General features: G+C 46.1%; 3 protein-coding genes across 9 annotated transcripts; 1 reads left to right on the forward strand and 2 right to left on the reverse strand.

Moving 5' to 3' along the window:
* Positions 1-1,332: 1,332 nt before the first annotated feature.
* LOC123104338 (uncharacterized) lies at positions 1,333-7,062 on the forward strand. 5 transcript variants are annotated; one of them, XM_044526169.1, is made up of 8 exons: positions 1,357-1,633; positions 2,095-2,411; positions 2,532-3,657; positions 3,759-4,010; positions 4,621-4,701; positions 5,631-5,772; positions 5,847-6,277; positions 6,880-7,062. In XM_044526169.1, exons 3-8 carry the CDS (start codon positions 2,740-2,742, stop codon positions 6,934-6,936), a joined length of 1,881 nt encoding a protein of 626 aa, XP_044382104.1. In that variant the 5' UTR covers positions 1,357-1,633; positions 2,095-2,411; positions 2,532-2,739; the 3' UTR covers positions 6,937-7,062. The 5 variants fall into 5 exon arrangements, with proteins under 5 accessions (XP_044382100.1, XP_044382103.1, XP_044382099.1 ...); XM_044526165.1 differs by having other exon boundaries at positions 1,333-1,485; positions 2,095-3,657; XM_044526168.1 differs by having other exon boundaries at positions 1,348-1,485; positions 2,185-3,657.
* A 222-nt stretch (positions 7,063-7,284) lies between these two features.
* On the reverse strand, positions 7,285-12,347 carry LOC123104340 (acyltransferase-like protein At3g26840, chloroplastic). 2 transcript variants are annotated; one of them, XM_044526171.1, is made up of 14 exons: positions 11,823-12,333; positions 10,509-10,560; positions 10,374-10,429; positions 10,086-10,244; positions 9,871-9,975; positions 9,710-9,795; positions 9,504-9,625; positions 9,229-9,337; positions 8,869-8,999; positions 8,421-8,790; positions 8,223-8,336; positions 8,063-8,148; positions 7,845-7,954; positions 7,285-7,666 (listed from the first exon to the last, which is right to left on the reverse strand). In XM_044526171.1, exons 1-14 carry the CDS (start codon positions 12,127-12,129, stop codon positions 7,476-7,478), a joined length of 1,998 nt encoding a protein of 665 aa, XP_044382106.1. In that variant the 5' UTR covers positions 12,130-12,333; the 3' UTR covers positions 7,285-7,475. The 2 variants fall into 2 exon arrangements, with proteins under 2 accessions (XP_044382106.1, XP_044382105.1); XM_044526170.1 differs by having other exon boundaries at positions 8,223-8,790; positions 11,823-12,347.
* A 494-nt stretch (positions 12,348-12,841) lies between these two features.
* LOC123107381 (acyltransferase-like protein At3g26840, chloroplastic) lies at positions 12,842-19,059 on the reverse strand. Of its 2 annotated transcripts, XM_044529363.1 has the most exons (14): positions 18,595-19,059; positions 17,616-17,667; positions 17,477-17,532; positions 15,689-15,847; positions 15,477-15,581; positions 15,289-15,374; positions 15,079-15,200; positions 14,790-14,898; positions 14,458-14,588; positions 14,010-14,379; positions 13,811-13,924; positions 13,637-13,725; positions 13,425-13,534; positions 12,843-13,260 (listed from the first exon to the last, which is right to left on the reverse strand). In XM_044529363.1, the coding sequence occupies exons 1-14, from the start codon at positions 18,944-18,946 to the stop codon at positions 13,070-13,072; spliced, it is 2,046 nt and encodes a 681-aa protein (XP_044385298.1). In that variant the 5' UTR covers positions 18,947-19,059; the 3' UTR covers positions 12,843-13,069. The 2 variants fall into 2 exon arrangements, with proteins under 2 accessions (XP_044385299.1, XP_044385298.1); XM_044529364.1 differs by lacking the exons at positions 14,458-14,588; positions 14,790-14,898; positions 15,079-15,200; ... (4 more) ...; positions 17,616-17,667; positions 18,595-19,059 and having other exon boundaries at positions 12,842-13,260; positions 14,010-14,370.
* Between the last annotated feature and the right edge of the window lie 225 nt (positions 19,060-19,284).

Genomic DNA, 19,284 nt, shown 5'->3' on the forward strand with positions numbered 1-19,284 from the left:
TGCGTAGGCATTTACTAGTTGATGCAAGTGTCACATAAGGAAATAAATTTACGGCGAGTGTCAAATAGATTCTTTTTCGGGGCCAAATAAGAAAATCTCTCTAATTGTTTCTTTCTAGACAAAACTCTCAAGCCGAGCTCGAGAAAAGGCTCGGGTCTAGCTCAACTCTGGATTGACAAAACCATCAACCGACGATGATTACAATGAACGATACCTTACAAACAACAGAAAAATAAAAGGACAATAGAGATGCAACCCCATACGACGATACAAGGTGAAGAATAAAAACTACTGACTAAGAAATTGGAAGCACAAGCTACATAATCGAAGTCCCGACCATAGTGCATTTGGACTAGAGAGAGAGAGTGAGAGAGAGAGAGAGAGGGGTGAATCGCGGGGAAAATTAAGCCGCCAGATAACTGTCCAGTCACCGCTCGCACCCACTTGACGAGACAGCATCACAGAGCCATCCGCCTCCACCATCGAAGAAGGCCACTATCTTCGGACCGTAGACCAGAGGGCACCGCACTGTTAGCTAGGTGGAGGAGCTCCCCTAAGAGCACACATGGACACACCACGATTTGCTGATAGCACGCAACATCAAGCACAACCACCTTACCACAAAAGTGAACCCAAGAAGAATCGCCCATGCCCATAGTAAAAAGCACACAATGGGCGTAAACAATAGAGCGAGGTTGCCATGGAAGGCACCACAGAGCCATGCAGGAACCACGGAGCCACGCAGGAACTCACCAAGACCTTCGGCTCTCAACACCACCGACACATCGCAATCTCCACCCACATAGTTGAGCAATCCTTTCAGAAAGTAAAATATCTTTTCTAACCAAACCATATATTTTGAGCAGTTGAGCGACTTCTTCCACCATAACTACCTACATTGTCATCGATAGCACTCGTTGGCCCACCCCCAATTCCTTGCCCACACACTCCCTCCCCGCCAAATGCTGGCCCCACAACACTATGGGGGGCGGGGGGATGGGGAGGGTAGGGCATGGACCCTGCAGGACTAACATAGGCCTAATCTCGTAACAATGTTCGGAGAGCAAATCACAATGCCACATCCGACAATTCAGAATTAAGAACCGCCAAAGCGGGAAAACATCGAGCATTACTAATAACCTTTTCGCTCGTAATTTGATTTGGTGTTGCTACACTACTTTTTCCCCCTCTACAAATAGGATGTTGAAAAATAATGGTTTCCATACAGTTGAAATTGGAAAAGAAATATTATTTTCAATTTGGCGCAAACCGCAAAAAAAAAAAAGGTGAAAAGGAATGGGCCGCAGGGAGAAAATCCTCGGACGGTAGGAATCTATTTAAGCCATGGCGGAGATGGGAGAGAGAAGAACCCAATGCCCAAGCTAGCACATCACGAGGCGGACGCGGAGGCCGAGAGCAACCGCACAAGATAGCCCGGGGCCGGAGAAGGGGATCGCCCGGGCGAATGGCCCAATCCCTTCCTCGGTAAATCCGCTAGCAAGATCATCATCCTGCCTAAATTCCCCGTGCTTCCGATCGAATCGCCCCGGTTGCCGCAGGAAACCCAATCTGGTTTCCCCCTTTTCCTGAACCAAAGAAATCCCTTGATCGCTGCTCCGCGGCTGCTTTTCCGGTCAGTTTCTTGATCTGGTTCGTTCATGGGCTGATTGCCTGTCGCCCTGGATTTCTGCGGCACCCTTTTCTGCTTTGTATGTATGGATGGATTTTTGGTCCGTATGGTGGGGGATCTTGGATGCGTTCATGTGTGATTCTAGTTCTTGCGCTCTGGTCATCGATGTGGTGATCGCTTTCAGATCGTTCCTAGTTTCCTCGATCCGAGGCCATCTTAGATGCCTTCTGTTGCCCATAGATTTAGCTGCAAGATTAATTTTTAACACTGCTGATGTGCAATGGACGGTTTTTATTTGCTGATTTTGCTGCATTGCATCATATATTACGTAGTTGGTAGTTCGATGTTGTTTCTGATGTGTAGAGGCTCTGTAAATGGACAATGCCATACTGTTTCTGCAGAGATAAATGGCCATGGAACTCCAATTCGACAATGTGGTGACAGCCTTTGATTTGTTTATGCAGGACTGCGATCTGAACTGTTGGCATGGTTCATCCCAGGTTCCTTGTTGTTTGTTCAGGCTCTAAACTGTGCTTCATCTCCAATTGTTGCAGTAACTACAAGAGCATGATTGGCGGTTCGAGGATGGCATCTTCACTGCTGATGGATTCGAATCAGAAACCTCAATGCAGTTGAAGCCTTCGTGCAGAGTCGGAGTTAGTTGTTACTAGAACAACTGCAACAGTTTTGGAGATTGAAAGTAATAGCTGAAGGGGTCATTGGAAGATCAAAATTAGCGCATTTTAGGAGCAACTTCAAGTTTGTTCTCCTTTTGTTGAAGGTACATTGTGATGGGTTTGCCTCAAGTTCCTGCAATTAAGGAGGAGGAGCCTCCTAAGCTAAGTACATGTGTAGTTAGTCCTCCTTGTTTTGGTGGTAGTGATAATAGTGATTTGGGCAGGCTTCCCACCGGAGGCTCAAGTAACAGGGCATTTCCATACCCATCCATCAGCGATCTGAAGAGAAAAGCTGCATTAGATTCTTTGATTGGATTTGATGGAAATTTTGGAGCCAGCCATGCTGTCGATGGGCCTGCTGGCTCCCAAGGCTTAAAACCTGATCCGAGGAATCCAAGTTTTAGATCATGCCCTAAGTTGCGACCTGTTCAGATGCCTGCGAGGAGGGTTATTGGGTTTGAATCAGGTTTTGCTGGTTTCAAGGGAGATTCTGATACAATGGTAGCTGACAAAATGAATTCATCTTTAGTCATCAACACTTGCCATTCATCTATTGAACAGCATGGGCCTCAAGCAAGGAAAAGGGTGTTATCGCCTTTAACTAATGAGCTCCATGGACACTTCAGCGGCGATGCGCTAAATATTGGTTCTGCTGATGCCAAAATGCAGCATTCTGATCAAGTTAGGCAACTTTGCACCTCTGGATTTCAAGATTGTAAAAAAGCCCACACTGCGTCTCTTGATTCATTTGAATCACCTACTTGGCCAGCCTTCAGACACTCCAGTTGGAGCAAAACACAGGTAGTTGATAAGTTTAGCAGTAATATATTCACCGACGGTCCTTTGCTTGAGGGCAGGGAGTCATATTCTTGTTCAGATCACCTAGAGGCCGAAAGGATTGTAAATCTCAAAAGGGTTGCGGTAGCTGTCCCACTACCAAAATTAGCACATTCCCCTCCACTCAGCTTGTCCCCTCTCGGCCCAAAATGGATGCAGAGAGGGAAGAATGTGGGGGCTCAGAGAGATTTAGCCAGAGAATTTGAAAATGATTTTCTTGACTTGAAGGAAACAGAAATATCAATACGTGAAGATCGTTCTGAACATGGCGATAGAATCAGGGCAAGGGATGCAGCAGGAAAAACTACTATCTTGCATGTTAACTTTGATGCGATGACCCCTAAGAGGTGTTCAGATAGAAGACTCCAAAATTGGGTCCCAGAATCTGTGCCTGTATCCCCACGCATTGGATGCCTTCGGGGTTTAAGCCTCTTTCCTGTAAGAAGGTCACTAGTTGGCTCCTTCGAGGAGTCCCTTTTATCTGGTCGCTATTCGTGTGGAAAAGATAAGCAGGTCTGCAGTGTGTCTTTTACTACTTTCCTCCTAACTGAGTTTTTCAGTTGGACACCGCACACATTTTTTGGTATTTATTCTGTTTTTTTCTTGAAATGCAGAATATTGATGGCTTTCTGGCTGTCCTGAATGTGACCGGCGGCAACTTCTCTCCCCCAACTCAGAAGCTTCCATTTGCAGTAACCAGCATTGATGAGGATAGCTCCCTGATGTACTATTCGTCGATTGATCTTGCTGGGAGGTTGCCTACTAACAACAGCAAAAGCCCAAAACTTAAAAGAAGCTCCAACAATAATGATTCAAGATCATCGAGAAGTCGCTTACACATCCCAATTAAAGGGCGCATTCAGCTGGTACTAAATTATTGGCCTTACTAAATACTGGATTGTTTCTGATGAATTGGTGCATTACCATGTACATGTTTGCACTGGGCATGAGTTCAACTTTCTCTGGGATGCCCGCCCTTGCTAGTATAGTAGTCTCTCACTCTTTTCCAAATATAACACTTGACTCATTTTGCCTGTGGGTGAAGCCCTGAAGTTTTAATACGCTAATTGAATGATGAAAATATTAGAGTATACAATAGGTGGGGCATGGGTGCATGCCTGGGTTTTTGATTTGTACTGATAATTTCTTTTTCTTTCTCACCCTATTGCTAATCTTCACAAGTTCACACCACTGTGCTGAACTATCTAAACAAATAAAACATCCTCAATTCACTATAATGGATGCCTCAAGTATCCGTTTACTATCTTCTGCCACTTCGAAAATGGAATATGAAATTCAAAGTTTGCTCTTCGTGTGTGCATGTCAATATCTGACGCTAATTGTGAGGCTGATGTACTGTCTCCATCTCCACCACCCTCGAGTCGTTCTTTTCTTGGCTAATCTATTTAAAGTTCTATTTAACCGTCATACTTTGATGCACCTGTTTTACAAGAAGCAAACTGTTGCCCTCGACAGGTGGTCAGTAACCCAGAGAAGACACCGCTGCACACCTTCTTTTGCAACTATGATTTGAGTGGCATGCCTGCTGGAACCAAGGTATGTGAACTAGGGAGTTGTTACAAGGCCTGTAACTTCTCACTATTTTCATTGTCATGTAGACCTAAATACTGAAGACAATCACAGATTTTCTTTACCGCCATGGCTTGGATTTCTTGTTTCCATATGGTTTACCAGCAGAATATTTATTGTGTAGACTTGCTCTGTTGAGATTCTCAATATTTTCGAGTTCCTATGGCATATTTGTCAACTTTGTTGAGTTACTGGGATCCCATATCTGCAAGTGTTTATAGCTGTTATATCAGAACTTGGAAATATATAGAATTTTATTATCGTGCTGATTATTCCATAGGAATTCTCAATTTAGTTGAGTTCCTATGATGGTGTATTTCTCAATTTTGTCAAGTTATTACGATGACATATATGCAACTGTTTCATAGGTGAAATGCCCCTCCTCCCTCCCTTTAAGTTCATACACGAAACATATATCTTAAATGTGGTTGTATGCCAATGCCATTCACAAACTTCTATTTTTGGTAGATATAACAAGCAAAAGGTTTGCACTCATATCAGTAGTCTTACTGTGAGATGATAGTAGAATTGTCCCAGGTTTGTTTTATAGTTAGCAACACTGGTTGCCGCTGTGGTGACTAGGCCAGTATACTGATCGTCTGGCTGTAACTGAAAATGTTACCATTTCATTGGATGTCCAGTAAATTTGACCTGCAATATACTGATACACTGGAAAAAGATAACTTGACGTGTGTCAAAAGGAGCCATTTTGAAGTATTTCGAGTAATGGTGTTTGCCTATTTAAAAGGGCTCATAATTATTCGCCTTTTGTCCCAAACTTGCATCAAGACGGGCTTTATTTGTTTTGAATAAGAAAGTGTGTCATGATTATTTGTCTTTTTTTTTAACTTCTTTTCTCGAGTTCATCTTATTTCTTTTATTTTAAAATGGGACAGACTTTCGTGCGGCAAAAGGTCACTCTATCATCTGTTCCTCCTTCTAATCCAGTGAAAGAAGGAAGCGATGCCAGTCACACAAAGGTCGAGTCAGTCCAATATGGAAGTGAACTTAGAGAATGCGGCACTCTGTTTTCTGAATGTAATGCCAATACCTTGATAGCTAAAGTGAAATTGTCGAGTTCAATTTGCTGATGAATTATTTTATTTTTGCAGGCTGTGAACAGGGGCAGAACTGCTACTTGACTGATGAATCAGAGAAGGGAGGTCACACCAACAGAACATGTTGCTCAATGGAATGTGACATTAGCGAATCAAATGAATCGAGTCCCATTGGGAGCTCAGAAAGTCGGACTAATGCCAATGGTGGTTGCTTCTGTCAAATAGACAGTGAAAAGAAGTCTTGCTGCAGACCTTCCAAAGTGAATGATAGTTCAGCTGGAGGCGTTCTTCGTTATGCTTTGCACCTGCGTTTTCTGAGCCCCTTTTCCAAGAAATCATCAAGATCGATGCAGCGGATCGAACCTGGCATGTCACCAGAACCATTCAATCGGAGTACTGTTATCGAGGAAGAGAGGCGATTTTATCTCTACAATGATATTAGAGTTGTCTTTCCTCAAAGGCACTCAGATTCAGACGAAGGCGAGGTATGTAGAAACTGAGATCACTCTAGGTTGTGTAGCTATCTCCTTTAACACAACTTCCTTTTTGTTCCTTTCTGCACTAGTGAAACCGAGTAATTTTGCCTATAGCACGTATAGTATTCTTCTTTTCCTCGAACATGCAGTAATATGTGACAAGGCCAAAAACTTGCAAGACCAAGAACCGTAACAAAACTACAAAGCCAAACAAACCGAACAAAATTGGAATTGGCAAAAACAACAAGTCTGCACAGCACTACAAAAAAGCGAAAAAGATCAGCAGAAAAGGGTTGGCGCATGCAAAGCTAGCGGAGAATCCAAGGGTGCAGTGGCAGCCTCCACAGGGCCTTGACACATGGATAGCATTCTAGATTTCCCAAAATTGCTGATTAGGATGATATAAAATACTGAGATTTTGCTGTTGCTCTTTTGACCTCTACATTCTGACAGATTACATTATAGGGCACATCAATTTGGCACATGCAGATCTTAACATAAATGTTATTAAAAGTGCGGCGTTGCATATCTTATTAGTATATTTATTGCTTTAATTTTCCTGTCTTGAAGTTACATCTGTATCTCTAACTGAATTTTCTGTCTTGTTGCAGCTCCGGGTTGAGCATGACTTCCCAGCTGATCCCAAGTACTTCGACATAAGCAACTGATGCTTGAACACCTAACATGAAATGTGTACATATCATGCCATCACTAACTTGTCAGTTAGTCTCTTTGTGTTTATTACTATTACCATGTACAGAATTAATAATTGCAATGGAATATCCCATTTCCAATTTCGTGTTTTGTCTAGAACATGGTCAACACAATCTTTGTTATGGTGTGTTTTCTTTTATTTGGGAAATTGCCATTCTAGTGATGCGCAACCACTGTGCTTAGTTTCGTTTTGTTGTCCTTTAGCACAATATACTGGTAGATATACGAAAGAACATTTAGTGACTGGGAAAGCTTCTGGTCCTTCACTCAGTCATCATTTGGAATCAGAGCCCCTGCCCAGCTTAGTAAATCCGCAAATGTACTTCACATAGAAATTTACAGTTCTGAACTTAGTTTTTTAATATTTATTAACCCTTCTAATTTGAATAAACTGCAATTAAAAATAACTATGTATATAAAAGATTAACATGAACAATGTAAACAATTGGCTTGGATCCTAACTAACGGTAATCTGGAAGTGATCATCTCAGCCTCAGGGTTCAAATGTGGGTATTTCTACATCAGAACCATGAGCTGCCTGATATAGAAGCCTGGGCAGTATGCTCCTGTAGGGATCCTCCTCTCTCTTCTCCTTCAGATACTTGATGCAGCTCTCCACTTCAGATTTGACATGCAAATAGAGGTGCTGGGCCTTCTCTTTGTCTCTTAGCTCCTTCTCCCTCCCTATGCAAACAAGAAGCAAACCTAATCAGACATCGGGTCACAGCAATTTGTTTGCATGCATTCTGACTTGTTTTTCAATCATCAGAAAAGAATAACGGTGTAGTGTGTGTTGACTTGCCATGGGAACATTTAGAAAAATCTTTTCAGATTACTACTATTTGCTAGTGCAACTGGTTACCTTTTGTTTCAATAGGCCCCCCAAAGATGAAGTAAAACCTTCCTGGCATTTTTGGCGTCAGCACTACAGGATGCATATCTTGATTCTTTATCTCTCCCGTAGAATCAGTCCTTTGAAACAACAAGGTAAATCAAGACAATTGATTTCTTATGGGCAAAGCATTTGGGAGACTACAAAACTAAATACAATTTTGCTTCTAAAATAAAATCAAAATATACCTTAGCTTTAGCCCCTCTTCATTTAGCTTCTTGTCAAGGATGTCGTAAAATGGGAGCTTCATAAGATCGTTGTAGTCTAACAACATCTGAGGTGAAAAACATTGTTTCTATACATTAGAAATAGCAGAGCAAGATAACATATTTTTGAGGTGGCACTTACATCACATATATCATCTTCTCCAACCACTCCAAATGGTACTATTTTTGCTCCAAACCTTGATGCCATCCGCACAAATTCAGACTGCTCAGGCCAAAATAGCTTGTATTCCTCGCCCTGTAAACAACTGTCACCTTCCAGAACAATCGATGTTTTTACTGTCTCCAAAGATATATTATGCTCTCTATACCAAATTCTTACCTTCCTATGAAGAGCTTCACGCGCGCCTCCTGGATACAGCAAAACAAATTGCTTCTCTGAAAGGAGCTTGTAAAAGTTCACTGCCGTAACAGGCACCGCACCCATGATCCGGTGGATGTCGTAGTTCGACGAATCCGGTATGAGCTGCTCTGAACTCTCGTTGAACATGAATGGATGCGCTAACCCGCGGATGTGGATTCCAGTACTCCTCAGAACTCCTGTTACCAGGGGTCCAAGCTCAAACCCCATGAGCATGTGGTACCCAACAAGCAAGACAGGGCCCTCCCTTGGCAGCCCTGCCAGTCCCCTCACTATCTTCCCATCAGGCAGTGTCGATAGCATCACTGGGTCAGTGGCAAAATTCAGGAGCCTGAAGTTTCGGTAAATTCAGCAGCAGTTTAATAGTCATGTCACAACCCATCAAATTTGAATCTTAGAGGAATGGTACCTGTCACGGTCGATCGCCTTTTCGAGTTCATCATCGGTCACCGGTAGATAGTCTAAAACATAGTCTGTCTGCCTGGAGCGGCGGTAGTATCCGGCTCCTTTAATGGTTGTTGCTAGATCAAATCCATCTTCCTGCCAGGTTTTTGTGCAGTTATAGGTTAGAATTTTGAAATGCTTGAATAACTGTAGTTTTTTCTTTCTCAAGAAAGCTTGAATGCTATGGTTGATGCAAATGGTGTTTTGTTCCATGGAAGAAATGGGGTTCCAAGTGCAAGCCAAGGATATGACTTCACACACATGGCTAAAATAAGAGGCTGTTTCTGAATGCCTTTTATCAGTGAGTATTATTTATCTGTATTACCAACAAGATTTTGTGGCCATTATCCCTGAAGTGACGGATTCTGCATTTCTTCAGTGTGCCATGTAGCCTTTCAGCCTCTTCACGGCTTGGCAGAAGTTCATCATTTCCACTGACAAAAAAGATTGCCAACTTCAGATATGTCTAAACAAGTGCAATATGCTCGAAAGGAGAATCATTGGAGTGTGGCAGTGAGTTGATGAAAGAATTTGCAAGGGAACATTCTCCTCAGATCTCAGCTGTACTTTAGGAGTGTGACTGCTGCAGGTCATACATACCCAGCGACCACCAGGATCTGGGCTTTGACTGCATGTAAGCGAGAATTGACAAACGACGACGCTGTCCTCAACATTTTCATCTTCCAAACAATGGATTCCTTTGGGAAAATATCAGCCAAATACTGCAGAAAGAAGAAAAGCATCATTGAGACTGCGGCACACAGAGATTTATGGAGAATCAGTTTCCTCGATATTTTGCAACTCACCATGAGAGAAGGCAACAAACCACTGGTGGCCTCCAATAATGCCTTACCAGCTCCATCAAATCTCGACAACATCTTCATGAAGTTGCCTGAAAGAGTTACCGTGATCAGTAGGTGCACACATCAAGCCTGCTGAAATTTTCCTCATGGAGGTGGTGCTAAACCTCTGAGAAAATTTAGGAGTTGTGGAGTGCTCGAATGGAAGGGATCAGGGACCAAATCTAGGAGTGCCGAGAGAGACTGCAGCTGTGACCTGTGGAAAGATGTCCCTGTAAGTGAATTCCAAAATGCAGACTGGTCAATAACAAGTTACTGTCACCACAAGAAAGAACAGAACGAGGCAGAAACAGCCTGGGTGTAAGTGTGATGGAAGCAAGACCTGGGTTGACTAGGACCAGCACCAAATCGACGTCTCGGTTCCGCGCCGCCACCGCAAGAGCAATGCACGCTCCGACGGATTCTCCAACAAGATAGACTGGCCTGTCCGGTGCCCTTAAGCTCTCTGATTTCACTGTCCTCTCTACGTGCTCAACAAGTCCTGGCGTTCATCGGTGAGTTTTTTTTTCAGTCAGGGCCTCAAAGTAGATATGCAAACTGGAATTCCAAGATGAGCATTTGAGGAATGAAGCATGAATTTTGTTCAGTTCAGTTCTGAAAGTCGACGCACCTTGGAAGGTGGTACGGTCTTGGACGGGTATATGCAAGCACCACATGTCGAACATCCTGCAGAGCAGAAACAGTCACTAGCTGCAGTGATGAATAAACAGAGAGGCGATTTTGGATCCTTGTGATTTGCTCGTACTTTGCTAATCTCTCGTGGTGCCGGATCAGCCCTAATCCAACTCCATCGATTCCTGCAAAACCACAATTACTGAAGACAGTTATTCCATTTCTTCTCTTTCAAGTGGCAAGGAACAACAAAGTGACTTGATCAATGAGAAAATGTTTGGAAGCTCCTCCAATCATCCAGCCATATGTAGTTGGTACCAGCCACACAAAAAGAGAGATTTGGCAACAAGTTCATAGGATCACTAGTAGGGGTAGGGCATTTTGGAGACCGAGCTCCATGGAGGCCTTTATTTAGAAAAATTTTAAAATTCAAAATTTTCAGTTTCAAAAAATCTGAAAGATAATACACATGTATGCAAGGATGTAATGTGCATGTGTAAAATTTCAGGATGAAATACCTTGAAACGTGAGCTCCACAAAAAAAACAAAATCATGGACTTTGAGGATGAATAATACATTTGCTAAAAAGCCCCAGATTTATCTTTTTTTGTGTAGATCTCATTTTAGCATATTTCAACCTGAAAATTTGCATTATGTATCTAGGACTAGGTATATGCGTATTTTTTTTTCAAAAAATAAATAAATTGAAATTGAAACTGAAGTTTGAATTTTGATGTTTTCAAATTAAGGCCTCCACGGGGCTCAGTCTCCGTTTGGCATTTCCACGCTAGTAGTAATATTTGTTTTTGGTACACATACACATCTGAATCTGGCAAAAGAATCAAGGCCCTGATTCGGTGTCTCCACAACTGAACCCAGGAATAGTACAAGTCACTGTCCATCTGATCCTGCTGCCCACCAACTGCTGAAGAAAGCCCAGTTTTCTCATGCTAATTATTGTGAGAAACTGAGCATCACGTGGCCCCGTGCACCGACGCATGTGTGTGGGATTTTCAAGCGTACGTACGTACTTTTTAAACTGTTGATTATGGTTTGGGCACGATCTGGCAGGTCAAGAAGATTGGCTGCTGCCATGAGCCCATCCAAATCTTGGATATCCATCCACTCCATTGTTTAAAAAGTAGCGCTCATCTTCGATTATCATGCCACTTATTTTAGTGCTGCTGCACTGCTGCTGATGTGCTTGGATAATAATAATATGTGGCCGAGGCTTCAATATATTTCTCTAACTTTATTAGGCTGCTGATGCAGCAGAGCAAGATTACTTGAGCAACAGTATTCAGATTCACAGTGCGTTTTGACCGTGTGCGGTAGAAATTTTCAACTCGGAGGTGTATATTTTGCAACGCGAGCGGTAGAAGAAATGCGCGCGTATACTACGCAAAAAGAAAGGACAAAGAAATGCGCCTGCGTATACATTACATACCGGGCAAGTAGAGCAGCGTCGGCGCGCCGGGGACGCGCTCGCCGCCGCCGCCGCCGCACTCGAGCGGCGCGAACCACCTGGGCGGCCCGCCGTCCGGCCGCCGCGCCATCTCCCGCGCCGCCTCCACGTACTCCCTCACCCCTGGCCTCCTCCCGGCCTTCGCCGTCGCGTCCATCGACGACGATGGCGCTCCGCTCCTGGTGGCGGACGCGGTCCACCGCGGTAGCTGCGCCGGCCTCCTGCCCGGCGCACGGCAGGAGAGGAGACGCGGGCGCGCCGGGGCGAAGGCCGACGGCGTGGCAGCCATGCGCGCGCTGTGCTCTCGATCGCTGCCTCGCTGGTGCGCGCGTGCTGCTGCCTGCGCTTGTGTGTCGTCGTGTTCGTGTGTTTGGACTCTGAGGGAGACGTGTCTGCCTTCGGGGTTGCCCAACAGAAGAATGGGGGCTTGTTTTTTCTTTAGTTTTTTAAACGAAGGCAAAAGCTTTGCCTCATCTCATTAATTAAGCAGAAGAGAGGGTCGAAGATTGCCATCCCAGCCAACCGAAAGTGGACCGCCTTCCTCAAATAGCCTGGCCGATCCTCACTCCAAATCCACCATTGATTCCTCGTCTCAAAGTCGGCCTAAAAGAGGATCCAAGATTGCCATCCCAGCTAGCCAAAAATGGTGGCTTGTTGTTAACTACTCCTTCCGTTTCAAATTACTCGTCGCAGAAATGGATGTATCTAGAACTAAAATACATCTAGATACATCCATACCTATGACAAGTAATTTGGAACGGAGGGAATACTTAACTTCACTTCTGTAAACGAGCGTGTGTTCTCTTAATTTATAGGCACATGTGTTGCGGTGGAAGGCTTTCTGGTCCCGGGCGAAATGACCAAATTTCCAGATTTTTTTTCTTGTAACTGTTCTGGCAAGTGTCATCAAAACTGCATGGATTCTGAACTTTTCTGTTCGAATAAGGCCCCTAACCAACCAGGTTCACATAGAGCGAAACAAAATTTGCGGCTTACCCAGAGAAACCTAGAGCCTTTGCCGAACACACAAATACAGGGTATCCTCGATCCCTGGTGTCTTGAGTTTACACTCTGACAACTATAATTTCCCCGCAAAAAAAGGAATAGACTACAATTATTTTGAGGTAAATTAATAACAAATAACTATGTACATAAAAGATTAACATGAGGAATATAAACAATTGGTTTGGATCCTAACTAATGGTGTTCTGGAAGTGCTCATCTCAGCCTCAGGGTTTAAATGTGGGTATTTCTGCATCAGAACCATGAGTTGCCTGATACAGAAGCCTGGGCAGTATGCTCCTGTAGGGATCCTCCTCTCTCTTCTCCTTCAGATACTCGATGCAGCTCTCCACTTCAGATTTGACATGCAAATACAGGTGCTGGGCCTTCTCTTTGTCTCTTAGCTCCTTCTCCCTCCCTGTGCAAACAAGTAAACCAGTCGAAAACACAAGAAGCAAACCTAATCAGACATCGGGTCTCCGAAATAAGGCTGCATGCATTCTGACTCTTTTTCCATTCTGTCACGAGGACATGGAAAATAAATTTGTTTTCAGATTAGTATTTGTTAGTGCAACTGTTTACCTCTTGTTTCAATGGGCTTCCCAAAGATGAAGTAAAACCTCCCTGGCACTTTTGGCGTAAGCACTACAGGATGCATATCTTGGTTTTTTATCTCCCCCGTAGAATCAGTCCTGTGAAACAACAAGGTAAATCAAGATCATTGATCTCTTACAGGCAAAGTATCTGGGAAACCAAAAAGAAACTTCTGATCCTAAAGTAAGATCAAAATATACCTTAGCTTTCTTAGGCCACCTTCATTTATCTTCTTGTCAATGGCGTCATAAAATGGGAGCTTCACAAGATCGTTGTAGTCTAACAACATCTGAGGTGAAAAACATTGCTTGTATACATTAGATAAATCAAGGAGATGGCAGACTAAGACAACATATTTTTGAGGTGGCACTTACATCACATATATCATCTTCTCCAACCACACCAAATGGTACTATTGTTGCTCCAAACCTTGATGCCATCCGCACGAACTCAGACTGCTCAGGCCAAAACAGCTTGTATTCCTCCCCCTGTAGACGACTATGTCATCTCCCAAAACAATCGATGTTTTCACTGCCCACAAGATATGTTTTGCTCTCCATACCAAATTCTTACCTTCCTATGAAGAGCTTCACGCGCGCCTCCCGGGAACAGCAGCACGAACTGCTTCTCTGAAAGGAGCTTGTAAAAGTTCACCCCGGTGACAGGCACCGCACCCATGATCCGGGGGAGATCGAAGTACGACGTATCCGGCAGGAGCTGCTCTGAACTCTCGTTGAACAAGAATGGATGCGCTAAGCCGCGGATGTGGATTCCAGTGCTTTTCAGCACTCCTGTGACCAAGGGTCCAAGCTCAAACCCCATGAGCATGTGGTACCCAACGAACAGGACAGGCCCCTCCCTTGGCAGCCCTGCTAGTCCCCTCACTATCCTCCCATCAGTCAGTGTTGATAGCATCACCGGGTCGGTGGCAAAATTCAGGAACCTGAAGTTTCAGGAAATTCAGCAGCAGTTTAGTAGTCACATAACAATCCATCAAGCTTTAATTTACCAGAAATGGTACCTGTCGTGATCAATCGCCTTTTCTAGCTCATCAGGAGTTGGCGGTAGATAGTCTGAAACAAAGTCTGGCTGCCTGGAGCGGCGATAGTATGTAGATCCTTTAATGCTTGTCGCTAGATCAAATCCATCTTCCTGCCACGGTTTTGGGCAGTAACAGGTTAGAATTTTGAAATGCTTGAATGCTATAGTTGATGCAAATGGTGATATTGGTAATTTGGTCCATGGAAGAAGTGGGTTTCAACTTTCAAGTGCAAACATGGACATAGTACATGGGTAAAGAACTAGGCTGTTTCTGTGTGTCTTTTAGGACTGAGGATTATTTATCTTCATTACCAACAAGATTTTGTGGCCATTGTCCCTGAAGTGACGGATTCTGCAGTTCTTTAGCGTGGCACGTAGCCTTTCAGCCTCGTCGCGGCTTGGCAGCAGTTCATCATTTCCACTGAAAAAAAGATCAGCAATTTCTGGTAAATGAGCATAATAGGCTCAAAAGGAAAATCATTGGAATGTTGCAGAGGATTCATGTAAAGCATTTGGACACTGTACTCTTCTCATCATTTGTAAGGGAACATTTCCTTAGATCACAGATATATTTTTTCAGTGTGACTATTGCAGATCATACCTAGCAACCACCAGGGTCTGGGCTTTGACTGCATGTAAGCGAGAACTGACATATGATGCCCCCGTCGTCAACATTTTCATCTTCCACACAATGGATTCCTTTGGCAGAATATCAGCCAAGTACTGCAGAAAGAAGCACACAAAAGCATCATTAGGACCGTGGCAACTTTTTTTTACAGAGAAGCAATTTCCTCAATATTTTGCAGCTTACCATGAGAGAAGGCAGCAAAGCACTGGTGACCTCCGATAATGCCTGATCAGCTCCATCAATTCCTGATGACATCTTCATGAAGTTGCCTGAAAGAATTGAGCTGTGATCAGTAGATGCACGTCAAAGTCTGCTAGTGCTATTCATCTAACAGCAAGTCAGAAATTTTCCTCGCAGAGATGGTGCCAAACCTGTGAGGAAATTTAGGAACTGTGGAGTGCTTAAATGGAATGGATCAGGGACCAAATCTAGGAGTGCTGAGAGAGACTGCAGCTGTGACCTGTGGAAAGATGTCCCTGTAAAATGAAGATGCCAAAATACAGACTGGTTAGTAAGAAGTTACTGTCAACGAAAGAAAAAACAGAGCAATGCATGCAGAAGCCATGGATGATGGAAGCAAGACCTGGGTTGACTAGGACCAGTACCAAATCGACGTCTCGGTTCCGTGCCGCCACGGCGAGAGCAATGCATGCTCCAATGGATTCTCCAACCAGATAGATTGGTCTGTCCGGTGCCCGTGACCTCTCTGATCTCACTGTCCTCTCCACGTACTCAACAAGACCTGCATCCGTCGCCCAAGTTCCATCCAGATTGCTTAGAGCAACTCCAACAGGGCGACCCAAACGGACGCGCGCTTTGTCCGCTTTTTATCCGTTTGGATCGGCCAGGCGGACGCCGGCGTCCGCATTTTAAAATGGGTCGGCTTAACCGTCCAACGGGGAGGCCGACCCAAATGTGGCGGCGTAAAAAAAAAACAAGTTACATGAAATAAACATAATTAAACATAAAAATGGCCGGTCAAACGTCGGCCAAAGTCCACCTACATCTAATAAACATTAAATAAAAACATTAAAAAAGTCTGCGCCCGCCTGCTGCCGCCCCGCACGCTGCCCTAGACGTCGTCGGCCTTGCCCTTGCCCTCGACGTCGCCGTCGTCGGTGAGGTCGATGAAGATCAGAGCGGCCAGCCCACCCGAACGCCGCCTGGTACGCTGCCAGGGCAGCCTCCTCCGGCGTCTGCTGGGGCGGCGGCATTGCGGCAAGCCGCGCGCGCTCCTCCTCCTCCTTCTCGAGCCGGAGTGCCTTCGCGTCGCGTTGGAGCATGGCCTCGTAGCGCATCTGCTCCTCGCCGTTGCCCTGCTCCTGGCGGAGCCAGTGCTCCTTCCATCGCTCGAGGTGGGCCGCCTCTTCCTCCGGCGTCGCGGCGAAGTAGACGGGAGGCGCGCTCACCCACTCGCGGTACTGGCCCGTCCACGAGTAGGCCTCCTCCGGCCAAGTGGGTGGAGGTGGGGAGCGCTTACGCTCCGGCTCCGGCTCTGGCTCCGGCTTGGGCTGTACGGGCGGCGACGACGGAGGCAGCGGCACGAAGAGCGGGGTGTGGACGGAGTCCCCCGCCGCCGACAGGGCAAGGGCTTGCTCCGGCCCATCCCAGTGCGCGTCCTCCTCGATGCGGCTAGCCTCCAGCGCGTGCTGCAGGGCCTCCTCGAGGGCGGCTTGCTACTCCGCCTCCGCCTCCATGTCCTCCGGCTCTTCCTGCGGGGGCGGCGGCGGGAACGGCGGCGGGACGACGTCGACACCCGAGCACCGTTGCTCCTTGTGTTCGAGGGCGAACCAAGCCTCCTAGTTAGGAGAGTCGGCGGCGTACTCGGGCAGCCGACGCTGCTATGGTGTGAGCAGCGCGCGACGCCAGTGCACCTCGTCGTCGTGCGCCAGCTGGGTCCGCGGAACCGCCGGCACCGGGATCCGGTTTGGATCCAAATGCCAATGGTGCGGCAGCGTCACGTCGGGGTAGGGGAGGGGCTGCCTGTACTCCCAGTGCCACCGTGCTTGGTGCACCGGGATGTGCAGGCGCCGGCGTCCAGGACGGAAACGCGCCGGCGGTGGAGGGGGAGGGGGAGCACGGGATGACGAGGCGCCGGGGGTGCCCTTCCCCTTGCCATTGCTTTTGTCGAAGAGGCTCATGGCGCGCGCTAGGGTTTGCGGTCGCCAGCAAGGAAACAAAGGAAGTGGTGGGGGGCCAGATGTGGACGGGAGAAATGGATCGCCCCATTGAAGTTGCTCTTATCAGCAAGGCCCCAGAATATGTGGCAATAGTCATACTGGAATACTCCAAGATGGACATTTTCTTGAAGAATGAAGCATGACATTTGTGTGCTACTTCAGTTCAGAAAACCCACACGAGAAACACGCACCTTGGAAGGTCGTGCGGTCTTGGACGGGTATATGCAAGCACCACATGTCGAACATTCTGCAGAGCGGAAACAGTCATTAGCCGCGGTGGTGAGAAAACAGAGGGTGCTGATATCGGATTCCTTGTGAGAGCTTTTTTACTTTGCTAATCTGTCGTGGTGCCGGATGAGCCCTAACCCAACTCCATCGATTCCTGCAAGGGCAACATCACTGAAGACTGTTACTTCATTTCTCTTGGAAATGGCAGGGAGCGAAGTGACTCGATCAATGAGAAAATGTCCCAGTGTTCCAATTATCCAGCCACAATACAAAAAGGACATGGCAACAGATTCATGTAAAAGGAGAACTATTTTTCTAGCACACATCTGAATCTGTCAAAAGAATCAAAGCCCTGATTCGGTGGCTCCACAACTGAACCCAGGAATTGGACAGTACAGAACAAGTCACTGTCCATCTGATCCTGCTGCCACTGCTGAAGAAAGCCAGGTTTTGCCATGCTAATTATAGTGAGGAATTGAGCAGCACGCGGTCCATGCACCGGAGCATGTGTGTGATTTTCATAGTGCTTTTTTCTATGGTTTCGGAAGGGTCTGAAAGTGGCCAAGCAGGTCAAGAGCATATATTTGGCTGCCATGAGTATTTTTTGTCGTTGTCATACTTGTCTATTTTGATTAGTATTGGATTTTCTGCATATTATTTATACTACTCCCTCTGTTCCTAAATATTTGTCTTTTTAGAGATTTTAACAAGTGACTACATACGGAGCAAAATGTGTGAATCTACACTTTAAAATATGTCTATATACATCCGTATGTGGTAGTCCATTTAAAATCTCTAAAAAGACAAATATTTATGAACGGAGGGAGTACATCACAGGTGCATGCGCACATTGTAAACGAAAACGACAGTGCCACCACTTGAGAATAGTATTCAGATCCACTTTTCCTATTGACAAGAAGATCCAAGTTCCATGAATCCATAAGCATAATGCTCAACCTTGACCGCGTGTGGCAGAAAATTCAAACTTGGAGGAGGTGCATATTTCTTCAACGCCAAACGAGCGAATTCGCGCTGTAAAAAGATGCCACAAAGAAGCGCGCGTACATACATACATACATACCGGGCAAGTAGAGCAGCGTCGGCGCGCCGGGGACGCGCTCGCCGGCATCGCACCCGAGCGGCGCGAACCACCTCGGCGGCCCGCCGTCCGGCCGCCGCGCCATCTCCCGCGACGCCTCCACGTACTCCCTCACCCCTGGTCTCCTCCCCGCCGCGGCCGTCGCGTCCAGCGACAACGACGCCGGCGACGCGGGCCGCGGCCTCGGCGCTCGGCTCTTGGATGTGGACGCGGACGCGGCCCACCGCGGCAGCGACGTTGCCTTTCTGCGTGAACCTGGCGACTTCCGACGTGGGAGGAGACGCGGGGCCGCCGGCGTGAAGGCTGACGGCGTGGCCGCGGTGGCGCCGGCCATTGTGGAACTGTGCAGAGCTTGATCGCTGGTGGGCGCGTGCCTGCTGGGACTTGGAGGGAGACGTGTCTTCGTAAGGGCTGCCCAGCTAGTGGTGGCTGGCTGGGCGTGGTGACTTTGCTTGTGTAATTGGCACTCTCCCGTGTGGTAGATTTGATTAATTTATAAGCACACTGTTCAGGCTAGAGGTTTCTTCATGCGTGTCAAACACGTGCTCAAAAGTCGTGCCTGCTCAAATGCATCCAGATTGAGAGCGTGCATATTTCCTGCTCAAAAGAAATGACATCCTGAATGTTCAGGGAAAAAGTAGACCTGTAAGATGCTTCAAGATTGGCGCTCAG

Source organism: Triticum aestivum, chromosome 5A, assembly GCF_018294505.1.
Source record: "Triticum aestivum cultivar Chinese Spring chromosome 5A, IWGSC CS RefSeq v2.1, whole genome shotgun sequence".
Taxonomy (NCBI): Eukaryota; Viridiplantae; Streptophyta; class Magnoliopsida; order Poales; family Poaceae; genus Triticum; species Triticum aestivum.